This window comes from Antennarius striatus, chromosome 13 (genome assembly GCF_040054535.1).
Source record: "Antennarius striatus isolate MH-2024 chromosome 13, ASM4005453v1, whole genome shotgun sequence".
NCBI lineage: Eukaryota > Metazoa > Chordata > Actinopteri > Lophiiformes > Antennariidae > Antennarius > Antennarius striatus.
In genome coordinates this window covers 8,940,065-8,952,389 of record NC_090788.1, presented here as the reverse complement: position 1 = coordinate 8,952,389, position 12,325 = coordinate 8,940,065, and the positions used below count along the sequence as shown (strand labels likewise).

Genomic DNA, 12,325 nt, shown 5'->3' with positions numbered 1-12,325 from the left:
TCATGTAAATGAGACCAATGTGCTAAATTTACAAGTAGGGCGGTTGTTAAAATAAAATCTATGAAATGCCATCTGAAGGTAAATACAAATATCGTACATGTTTTAGCAAACTTGCATGGTAAAGATGCAGAAAATAAATGAGCAGCACGGTAACATACATCCAGGTTTTCAAAACACACAGTGGGGTTTAGGAAAACCTTAAAAAGCCCTTTATGGGTTGTGAGATAGTTAAGGAGAGAGAGGGTGATGAAACGCTAGGTGGATAAAGACATTAAATATGAAAAATCGATTTTCATCCTCAGTACCTTAAAGAAAAGCAGATTATTAGTGCAGAGTGTGCAGTCACAGCTCAGTGATACTGTTCACAGCCCCCTCTACATAATGTCATCTGATATTATGCACATATATGGAGAACATCAGATTTATAAAGCAGAGAGGAAACGTTTCTCTGCTAGATGCTTGGTGTCAAAACACCTACAACACAAATCACAGAATACATGCCTGGCCTTGAAAGAAATATTTTTACTGGGGGGGCATATTGACAAATATTTCCAATCTTTTCAGAAGAATATAAAAACTGTCTTGTCACTGAGAATCTGTCACCACACTTTCTCAGGAAACTAAACTTAATTGAAACCCTGGTCTACCATCTCATGTTAACATCTTTTCTGCTAATGTTGATGTTACATTGAAGTCATTAGTGAATATTTGTCACAGATCCACTTTTTCTACCCAAAATAGTATGTTAGTAGCCACTGATGTATATTTTTTCTTCTTTGATGGATGACCATATAAAGATCACTGCAGTTGTTTAATTTTATTTAGATTAAATTAGATTTGCCACCCTATGGGTACTGAGGTAATGAAAAATTAGTTTGGTGCCTATCCAGAAGTACAGAAACAGAAAAGAGTATAAACACTGCATGGGTTATGGATATCACAACTTTAAAATGTAGAATGAATACATTGTGGGTATAGTAAGTACAGTTATTTTAATGACCATACAGATTTTAATTACACTTTGGACAGCAAATTTTAAGTTTCAATAAATCACCACTGGGTTCACATGCCTCTCTTGTGCCATCATCTTTGTGAAACTGTTGCCCTCTTGTGGCAAATCTCAGTGAAGTAAAAAACAAACAAACCCGAGACACTCATAACACTCAAATATGTCAGAATGATCGGAGCGAAGGGTTGTTTCAAGATAAACCAAGTGGCACACAAATATTTTAAATATTTTATTCATCTGTGTATAAGAGAAGGGTACCAATGTGTACAAAGGTAAAAGCAATAGTTTTTATGATGTAAATGAAAAACAAAGGAGAATAAAATAGTAGGATTTTAAATTAGTTTCTGCCTGACAAATACTTTCAAAGAGAAAGCAGTTACTTGTAAAAACATACAAATGAAAAGGTTTGTGTACTATAAGGGTTTAGAAACATAGACCTTGCAAAAGTTCCTTTTATTTGTCAGCATCTGATCAGAGTACAAATATACGTGCCTTTGCAAAGTTTTGGAGTCAAGAACCAAGATGGCTGTGGGTTTGTGCAAAAGTGAAACCAATACGATTAACATTTTATTCTATTTCAGTCAGCCACTCCAAGAGATACTGCAAAGAGCACATCGATTTGACTGTCCAAGGAAACTCTTGTTTTATTGATTACTTTAGGCCCAATCTTTTTACATACCATTAACAAATTTGCCAGTAAAGGACAATTTATCTTATAATAAAAACAAATATTACTTTAACCTTATGTGTCTGCTACTAGGCAGCAGAGAAGAAATCAACAGCAAAAGGCTGTGAAAGCCAAGTTCTGTTTAACAAAGACTAAAAACTTATTCATGTATATATCAGCTATCTAATACAACTAATTTATTTACAAAGGCAAAGGAAGTTACAGGCATGAAAAGTCCCATTTGAGAGGTTGCCTACAATCCTAATAGAGACTGTAGTTCTAAAAGTGTCAATATCCATGTATTCTGTGCAAAAGCTTTTTCACTCGGAGTGAATTTGAAATGCAGATGGTCAGACAAGACATCTGTCTACTGTCATAAGACACATGTACAGTACTCAATCGTTCATACGGCATGTCGACAAATGAATTTACTATATTTCAGCAAAATCTTTAGCAGTCCTTCAATTTAAATAAAGGAAAATGGATCAAAAGTGTTCCTTGGTGTGGCTGAGTGCTCAGTACCCTGTGGGTTGGAAGGCTTTAGGTCACCTCTTGAGGTCCAGCTGTGGTTTTTGAAGGTAGCCGTGACTGCACTTCTTTGTCCACTGTGCGTATTTAATAAAATTTGGTTCTTCAGTTACTATTGGATGCTTTCAGCTAAAAGTCATTCATTGATGATCATTAGAAAAATTTCGAGAGCAACATCAATCATCCTGGTGAATCCTACTATTCCATCTAAATACTAAATATTGAAAAAATAAAATAAATATAATGATCTGCATTACCCTGCAGGACACAGTCTGGCCACCGGAGCCTAGCTGATGTGAACAATGTAAAAACAAATTCCTCTGTTTCTGGAAAACGTAGTTTGCTGGTTGTTGTGCGTTTGTCAGGCCACGCTTCCCTCCTCCCATGTCATTGCAGTGAAGTCCATGTCTGTGAGAGTGACAGTGAATGGGGCCTCCACCCTCTCTGGGTCCGGTAGCTCTTGCACTCTCCCAGTGTTGTTCAAGTTGTTCACCCTCCAGGAATTCAAAGGTTGGATTGTTTTTCGAAAACGCTGCCAAAGAAACAAAAGACAGTCATGTGTGTCTTCCAAGACTCATTTCATCTGTCAATGCCATGTTTTAAACAGTTGAAGCAGTGCCGATCTATTCAAGTTGTACATAAAGGCAGAGGAATAAGCATTATATAAAGGCGATACTGACATCCTTTAAACTTCCTGTTTCCTTGCTGATGGCTACGACAGCCCAGATGATGATCTGTAGACAGCAGATAGCTCCGATGCACACACCGAGGGCTTTGCCCCACCGTGGATACGTATAGTCCCCGTACTGGAGGGACGTGTTGTACATCTCAATGAAGATATAGGTCAGGATGAACTACAGCAACAGGGAAGAATCTCAGTGAGCGTACTCACAAAAAGCAACAATGGCAGAATGAAAAGAAATGACAGATAAAGTCAGGACGGATGAGGAAGGGGAACTCAGATCGAATGTTGTACAACTGGTTACTTGTGATAGCTGTGATATTCAAATTCCTTCAGGGAAGTTGAGAATTAGCTGGTAATTGAATTATCACATTTGTTCTCTTTCTGTTTGTGAGATCTGTCATTTAATGCAATGTATTTAATGCAGTAGGGACAGGGGGATATTGCCTTCTAAATGAACTTTTGACCATAAGTGTAATAACACATCATAATAAACAAGTGGAATCAGACAGGTGAAAGCAGTCTTCGGGTAAATGTTAGTTCTGCTTCACTTGACAAATTAGCAGACATAGAGGGCGTGATATGGGTGGTGCAATTGAAACATAGCAACAGTGATGTTTGGCAGCAATAACATTAGAGATATAAATGGCAGGGTAATTATAATAATATTTCTAATTATTTTGTTTCTATTAGTGTTTTTTTTCCATACAAACATTACAAACATGATGATGTATCATCTGCACTGATTTTAATTCAACAGCAAAACCAGTGGACTGAAGCAGGTTTGAAATGTAAAAAAAAGGCAAAAACTAACTCTTACTGCATGAAAAAGAAACAAACCATTAAATAATGGTCCCTAAATTTATTTGTGTCACCAAAGCATCTGACCTATACAGTTAAATCATTACAAAATAAACAGTCAATAAATCTCTTATGCTGTCATGATATCCAGACAGTGAGGCATAACGACCTGACTCTGGGTTTATCAAGCAGCCGTTAAGTTGAAAATTACACAATTCCCATCAACCTCAAAAACTTTTATCAACTTTAGATAATCAATGCTGACTTCATACAGGATCGACCTCAACGGCTAACTCACCAGCAGAAGAAACGGAGTGCAGAAAATCCAGCAGGCTTTGAAGTAAAGCAGCAGTTTGCGACACCAGGGAGGGCATGGGCAGATCATATCAATAATATCCTGACAAAACTGGTTGACTCCTAACAGAGAAGTTCATTATAAGGTGAGCATTAAGAAAAAGCAAGATATCACAAGACAATATGATATTAGTGTGCAGAAGCCGGATTTGATGCAGACTCAGTCTTAGTCAGTTGGCTAAAAATCTGTTCCCCTGGATGACTGAAGAAATCGAGTTAGATGGATTTCATGTGAATGTTAGGGGTGGTGGATGCACTACCATAAAAGAAGGAGATGCCAATGCACATGAAGAGGGTGATGATGATGAGGCCGAAGCTAGTGCTGAACGAGTCAATGAGAGTAAACCAGTAAATCCCACCCTAAGACACAGGCATTGTGGGAAATATAAGTAATGTGATCACAGAAAAACAGACACATTATTCTGGTGCAGCGGTCCTACAGACACACTCACATCAGTCACCAACAGGAGACCCATCAAGTAGAAGCTGAAACACAGAGCACCCAAAAACAAGGACTTGTGCAGAGTGTTCATTCTGAGATGCGGAAACTCATCCAGCACAGCAGTAGTGATGCCCTCCATGTTGCCAAACTGAAGCAGAGACAACAGAAGGCTTTAAACATACAGAGCTGGACTTGTGCCTCTTGGTCCCTGATCATATCTCTGGGTGATTTTTTTCAACCTTACCAGCGTATCAATCCCCAGCATAAAGAGCATGAGGAAGAACATGATGGACCAGAACACTGAACCTGGCAGAAGAGCAAGGGCATCTGGGTAAGCAACAAAGGCCAAACCAGGACCTGAAAAAGAAAAACAAGCACAAAGTTCCAGAAAACAATCTATGCATTTAGATCAGATGGAATATACAGTTCTGGTAGTTTTTGCAACGAAGCTGTCACTGATTCACAACATACTATCTACAAGATCTCTTCTAATAGTTCGATTATAGAACAGCACAGGTACAGTATCTACCTGTGTCTGCCACCTCTCCCACAGGTACTCCCTTCTTCCACGCCATGTGACCCAGGATTGAGAAGATAGCAAATCCTGCAAAAAAACTGGTGCTGCAGTTTCCTATGGTGATAATCAAAGTGTCCCTGAAATCAAAAGACCAGTGATTAAAAAACAGAACCCACAGAGGCTGTAAAAACAGAGCAAACAACACTGCAGAGGCAGAAGTTTACCTGATGACGTTATTGTCAAACTTATTGTAAGAGGCCATAGAAAGCAGCCCACCAACTCCAATACCTAAGGAGTAGAAGATTTGTGAGGCTGCGTCGTTCCACACCTGCAATGTGTAAGACAGAAAAATGCTTTAAGCAATAAAAATATATCATGACTCCTACATATAACACATAAAAAATACATTGTGCTCACACACTCCTCATCAGATCATCATCAGAGGTACCTGTGCATTGGCTAATCTGTCCCAGTCTGGTGTGAGGTAGAAAGCAACGCCCTGCAGAGAGCCTTCCAGCGTAGCGCCCCTGATGACCAACACAATGAGCACGAAGTAGGGGAAGGTAGCCGTTACATAAACCACCTGAAAACACCGATGGGACAGACGCATGTCAGGGCCACCAGGACAGAGGGTCTTTTGCATAAGAAGACGACAGCGAGGATGTTGTGATGCTTCACCTTGCCAGAGCTGCGGATGCCCTTGAGCATACAGAGGAAGATGACGATCCATGCAGCCAGGAGGCACAGGGCCAAGGGCCACCTGACAGGGCCGGGGTCATGGAGGCCCTCGCTGTGTACCACACCCAGAACACGCTCACTGCAAGACACATGTCTAAACTAAATACTTCAACGGATTCATGAATTTTGTTTGATGATTATACAGGCTTAGAAACAGTTCTCTGAATATCCAGCGGCTTCCAGATGATGTAATTCTGTAATGCCCTCATGCATATTACAATTTATATACACGGGGTAAAAAGAAACAATGAATAAGTGTTCATTCATCTCAAAATATACTATGTAAATGAGAAAGCAGGCTACAATGTGTTTCACAAAGCAAAGGAAGACTGAGCAAAAGACTTACTTCCAGAAGATTTCCGTGGGGCTAAGAACTTTATCAGTGGAGCCATTTCCAGTCGTGCTGTTACGACAGAGACCTAAATTGGCTGCAGCCTCACAGGACCAGGGCAGAGGGCTTTGGAACGAGCTGCCCAGATAGTAAAATGTCCACGCAATGATGACGTTATAGTAGAGACATACCAGCGTGGACACACACAGCATCCCAATACCAATGCCTGCAAGATTAAAAAACTGTCAAAATAAACAGAATATTTACTTATGTGTAATAATGCTGCGCAAGACAACAGTTGGATCATTAAATGAATGTCAGAGTCTCTGCTCTTAAATCAGGATTATGCGGTTTATTAGCCAGATGGTTAATGTGCTTGATAAGCAGACATGGTTCATTAACTCACCTTCAGACTACATTTGTTTGTTCTAAAAAAGTCGTCAGATTTTGATGCATTTTTTTGTAGGTCAAGATATTATGTCAAGGAGGATTTTTACTTTTGAAGCCACTCACGATAAAGCTTCACTAAATGCCGAGTAGCTACAGTATCAACAAAATCCAAAGAAAGGGCCATAACAGCTAAAATAATGCTTCCGTTGCACACAGTTTTATCTACAGTAGTTTTAAGAAAACATGTTCAGCTTGTTTGAAGAATATGTAGGCCATGCAAATAATAAAAAAATGGCTAGTAACACCAGAAAAAATAGCTTTCAGCAGTAATTTTTAAAATCAACCTACAGTTAATTATTTAGTACTCTCCACAAAATTTAATTTGTCTATCTTTAACAGTTTTTGAGAAGAAAATGAGATAATACTCCATTAATATTATCAATATTATTATTCCTCTAATGAATCAGTTAAAATAAAACACCCAAGCATGGACAACTCATAATGTTCCATTAACTGGGTCTAGATCTGGATAAGAGTCTAGATCTGGGCTCTGAAAGCTAATATAACAGACAAGAGTAAACTCCAGGGTCAAGGAAAGAGGTGGCATTTCATAGTGGAAGCACACTCACCTATACCGACAACACCAAAGCATGAGTTACACCCAGACACTGATGCAACAGTTCACGAGCTCCTCATTGTGATAAAAATGGAATGCATGTATTGTGTCAATCCTTGAGCACACCCATTTCTTCTTTCAGAGAACTGCATGTTGATGGAATTTGCCAAAGGGCTCTAACGTGAGAAAACGTTTTGCTCATATTCATGACGTAGAGACAACAGCATTGGCAGATACTGTCTAGTTTCCTATTGTAAAATTATAATGGCCTCCAGCACAGAACTCTCATCATCCACTCTCCCAACCTGCCGCTGGAATTTAGTTTAGAATTATCGAGACTTATCGCCTTCCTCTTTGCTTCTATTGCTGGATGTTAGACAGTTCCTTGATTCTTTATCAGATATTAATTTTCAGCAACTGAGATGGAAAGATTTCACAATGGTTTTACACTGGTGTGCTGACATTTCTAGATGATGTACAGATGATATGATAATGTCAGCCAGTTCACAAAAACATTCTTAGCTTAATGTCTCACTTACTCAAGATTCATCGAAAGTTAATATTCTGCTTTCTTTATGCTATCTAATACCATAAAGTTAAGTATTGGTATTATTTCATGATGTCATTGTGCTGATATCATCTTGAAAAGACTATGCCAAGGAATTATATATGTAAAAAAGCACAATACAGGTAGTCCTCAAAAGACTAACAATTGGTTCAGAGGGGTTGTTTGCAAGCTGAATTGTTTGTAAGCCATTTTTTATTAAATTTTAATTTATAATCGCAATTTGTGGTCATTTAAATAACATTACCACTCTAAATATGGAAGTACTATTCTTTAAGACCTATGAGAAACAATTATAGGACATAAAAACAACACAAAACAACATAAAATACAGGTTGTTTTGAGTTAAGTCATTCTTGAATATGCGGTGGTTTTCCATTAGAAATAATGTAAAAATAAAATCAGGTTTACGCCATTTAACTTGCATTTATATCGCATTATTAGCCTGTAGCAATCCACGTTACCCACAATGCAGAAGGAACAGCTGAAGACGAGATGGCACCATACAAGAGTTTATTTCTGTCCGCCACAAATGATAGATTGCAGTAATCTCACGCACATTCTCGCAACACGCGTGACTTCATCAGATTTTTAGTAAGTAGTCACGTGATATCGTACACGCATTCTATTGGCTGAAGGCATCCGGAAGCGCACTACGTCTGTGACTCTCGGAAGGCAGCGAACTTCCATGAGACAGAAAAGTGCTTTAAACAGTCGATAAGAGTGTGGGAAAAGATACATACAGATAGAAGGTGGTTTAATATCAGTATGGGGAGGGTTCATTAACGTTTAATTTACCGTAAACAATAACAAATAGTTCGTCGCCATAATTCGTTATTTTCGTGTGGTTCCTGGAACGCATTAACCGCGAGTAATGCGGTTATTAAGATCACTAAAAAACCCTTAAAAGCACATGTTACTATACAATAAATAACAATAAAATCGTATAATAACATTAAAATATGTATGTTTAGTTCCAATAACTAGTACTGAGCACCACAAATGATTTATTTTAATTCAAATTAGTTTATGGTAAACTTTTGCTCCTTATAATTTAATTCTTGAGGAGAAGAAGACGAAAACACTTAAAGGAGTTTTTAGGAGCATCCAACGAAAACAACCAGAGTCAGCTGTTGATGTTGTTGATCCACTGTACGGTACTGTAGCATGTAGCACATAGCTTAACGTTAGAGCAAGGGAAGAGAAGGAGAGGGTAGTTGTTGTAGGTGAGAGAAAAGTTCTCATCAAAAGATCGTCACCTCTACCACTATCATCACTAGCCTTTGCTTTATTGTGCATGATAAACAATTAAGTATCCAAGATACGAAGCCTGACGCTCTGAGATGCTCACAGAGACAACAAACAACAAAAGGGGGAGACGAGTGTTGGAGACCCTCACCTAGCAGCACTGCTAGGCAGGGGTTGTGGAAGGGGGACTGCAGGACAATAGTTGGATATGGCGGCGTGCATTTGTTTGCATCTCCAAATCTTCGTAAGTCGAATGTTCTTAAATTGAGGACTGCCTGTATAGGAGACCATTACCTTTGAGCAGAGGGCAACATTTCCACACCGTGATGGGGCCTGCTGCTCCATATTGTCCTAAACTCAGCTCCATGAGGAAGAGTGGAACACCCGTGAAAAACAGCATGATGAAATATGGGATGAGAAACACACCTGTAAAGATCAGGAATAAGCCAGGACTGAAGGACGGTAGGGTACACATTCAGTGAGATGACTTCACACAAGTAGATGCAGGTCCATCTATACAGCCTCTGTATACAGTACCACCCCAGGTAGATTTTACTTTACAGTTAGTCACGCTTCAACATGTTTGCTTCCAGTGCAACACGTGAGGCTGGGTTCAAACAGCAGATGTTATGTCTGGTGTTTAATAGAGGAAGACTGTCAACAGTCTGGGAATTAGCAAACAGTTTGTGGCTTTCAGGACCAAATGCTGCTGTGGGGGGTAAAATAATCCAACATGATCACAAGGAAAGCGTCAAGTAACTGTTAAAACATATCAGATGCTTGTGCAATTCTCACCTCCTCCATTACGATAACATAGGTATGGGAACCGCCACACGTTCCCCAGTCCAACGCAGTACCCAATACAGGACAGCAGGAACTCGTACTTCCCTCCCCACTGCTCTCTCAGGATGGTCGGTGTTGGAGCAGGCACAGGAGTTGAGGACCGGGATTCAGTCGGTGGGTCTGGTGTGTGGCTAACAGACGAGCTGTGGCCATTTTGAGTAACAGTGTGCCCATTTAAATGTACCGAATTCTGGACAAAAAGGGAATCATATTGTGAGAAAGCAAAAGAGTTTTGTGTAAGTCTTACCCCATCTCAGGTTTTAAAACCATCAAGTGGATTTTACATTTACAATCTGCAAGACTCCATCTGTAAACATCAGTTTGTTTCCTCATTCAAGGTAAGCTGGGGGAAGTAAGATTAAAATAACAGAGCTTCTCCTTTACCTGCTGATACCACCATCATTGTTGTGTTTAAAGGTGACTAATTCAGTCAGTGCAGTAACTGTAATAAACCCTAAGGCATAAAATGAATAATGTGTGTTTTAGACGCACAAAGAGGATATAAAATAATATATAAACATTACAGCAGGATGAAAGAAGTTGAGGAACAGACAACGTTGTATTAACAAAAAAAAGTGGATATGGTCAATAAATTATAGTACCTACAATAAATCGAGAGGACTTTTAGGAGATTACAATAAATAAATAAATAAATCATTAATTTGTGAAATATGAGCATTCCAGAAAAAGACCAAGTCTGATATGACGCCTTCATTACACAGTGAAATTAAATTGCCAAAGCACCAACTCTACTAATAAATAATACTTTTAACACAGTCCTATCTGGACACTGAAGAACTGAATGTGCTGTATAATAATAACGAGACCAGCAGAGTGGATAATCTTGTGTGTTGACAGTGTTATGTAAAGACTTGAGAAAAGTTATTCAAACACATGTGTTGACAAAGTACACTGGGGACCTGGTGATATCTCTACTGTCAACAGTCATTTCGTATTAGAACAGATGAGAGTAATGCTGCCGGACAGGTTGGACCGCTGGCCTCATCTAAAGAAACTTTATTTTTCCTGCTTCCACCTCCACCTCAGGAAGGCCCGGGAGGTGACCCGCTAACACAGGGGACCCACATCGCTACCGGGAGTCTCTCATTTCCACGGAGCGCCGTGTTCGACGTGGAGACAGCGGTGAAGAGTCCAAGAAATGAGCCTACCTGCGCGGCGTTAGCGGCGGCGTCTGCAGTGGGATTCCGGGGTGCCGCTTTGCCGCTTTCGTCCTGCATTTCCGCGCGGCACAGGTGTCGCCTCACTGTTTCCTTCGTCGCTCGTTATTCCACATTTCACGCAGGAAAGTTCCTCTCGTGGGTATATCCTGATGGTGAAGGCTTCAGGAGCAGTGGGAGAAGTCTGCTCGGCTGGCCTTAACCCGTTGTGACAACACAGGAGACATCAACGATGACGCGGAGGAAACAGGTCCGTTGTTTGTGAGGTGAAGGGCAGGGAGGCAGGGCGCAAGTGCAGTGGAGGCACGTAGGAGAGAAGGGCGACGACACCGCCTCTTCACCTGTTCCTGGGGGAGGGGGGCTGGGCGGGGCCTAAGGAGACCCCTCGGTACCCGTAGAGCCTCAAAACTTAATTTACGTGTTGACATCCAAGGTTTAAAGATTACTTGAAATGTTTCGGATTTTAGAAGGGAAGTGGGTATTAAAGTTCACTTAATCCTGACCTCTTTTCTTTGTAGCCTTTCTCATTGTGCATCTCAAATAACAACAAACTCTATGTTGTTTCTTTGCTCTGTATTTTTTTTTTTTTTAAACTTTTGTAATGTGGTAGAATTGTTAGTTTTTTGTGTCTGTGATCTCAAATTAATATTTTCTAACTATCCCAAAAGCCTGAATGAATTATATAAAGCTACGATGTAATACTGGAATCATGAAAAGAAAAAAAGAAAAAGAAAATGTGTTCCCGCCCGGTTTCGAACCGAGGACCTTTCGCGTGTTAGGCGAACGTGATAACCACTACACTACGGGAACTTGACGTCCAAATCCACGTTGTTAATGTTTATATAATCAATACTGCAAACTGATGCGTTGGTCGCACATACTGAGATTTTTAGAGTTAAAACTCTTAGTACACATCCTGAGATTAAAATTATACTGTGAAACAATAGAACAGGAAACATGTTCTGTTCAACATTATTCTGTAACGCTCTTATTTTGACGTATCTGTTTCCTTTTCCTGTTGTATAGAAGGAAGTAGTTCCATGTGAATGTGATGCGGAGTGCATTTGAGTGTAGCATGCACATGTTTAATAAAAGAGGAGAAATGTACTCCCTTCCGCTTATTATTCACCACATAGTTTAAATATGCGCAAGTCGGATATCGTAACATGTTCTTTTATGTCTAAACTATTTTGTCAAACGATTAATGACCACTGTTGGACCCCTAGAGTTAGCGGTTTGGTAAAACATAAAGCAAGTTCTTACAATTTTGTACCATTTCAATTTTGGCACCGACTTCACATTATCCACCTGTATCTGTGGAGCAGAGCGAAAGTGAAACTGGACCTGACCACAGATCACAGTGGGCCCTCCTCAAACAATCAACCACACACATTCAGTATTCAGATATCAAAACCA

The 12,325-nt window shown here is 39.8% G+C and overlaps 1 protein-coding gene and 1 non-coding gene across 2 annotated transcripts; both read right to left on the bottom strand.

Annotated features, from left to right (window-relative positions):
* Window positions 1-992: 992 nt before the first annotated feature.
* slc6a7 (solute carrier family 6 member 7) lies at window positions 993-11,206 on the bottom strand. The gene is made up of 14 exons (XM_068331279.1): window positions 10,901-11,206; window positions 9,684-9,921; window positions 9,183-9,314; window positions 6,085-6,295; window positions 5,679-5,817; window positions 5,449-5,583; window positions 5,225-5,328; window positions 5,013-5,137; window positions 4,728-4,840; window positions 4,494-4,631; window positions 4,302-4,401; window positions 3,986-4,104; window positions 2,885-3,058; window positions 993-2,736 (listed from the first exon to the last, which is right to left on the bottom strand). The coding sequence occupies exons 1-14, from the start codon at window positions 10,967-10,969 to the stop codon at window positions 2,566-2,568; spliced, it is 1,968 nt and encodes a 655-aa protein (XP_068187380.1). The 5' UTR covers window positions 10,970-11,206; the 3' UTR covers window positions 993-2,565.
* A 440-nt stretch (window positions 11,207-11,646) lies between these two features.
* Window positions 11,647-11,719, bottom strand: trnav-aac (transfer RNA valine (anticodon AAC)). The gene has a single exon. It is a non-coding gene; the product is annotated as a tRNA-Val (tRNA).
* Window positions 11,720-12,325: the final 606 nt, after the last annotated feature.

Excerpts from the sequence above, each read along its gene's own strand:
- slc6a7 (XM_068331279.1), bottom strand. The coding sequence starts at position 10,969 with ATGCAGGACGAAAGCGGCAAAGCGGCACCCCGGAATCCCACTGCAGAC. Across the intron at positions 5,584-5,678 it reads GCATCCGCAGCTCTGGCAAG|GTGGTTTATGTAACGGCTAC; the intron begins GTGAAGCATCAC and ends CGGTGTTTTCAG. Across the intron at positions 3,059-3,985 it reads GCACTCCGTTTCTTCTGCTG|TTCATCCTGACCTATATCTT; the intron begins GTGAGTTAGCCG and ends CTGTTGCTGTAG.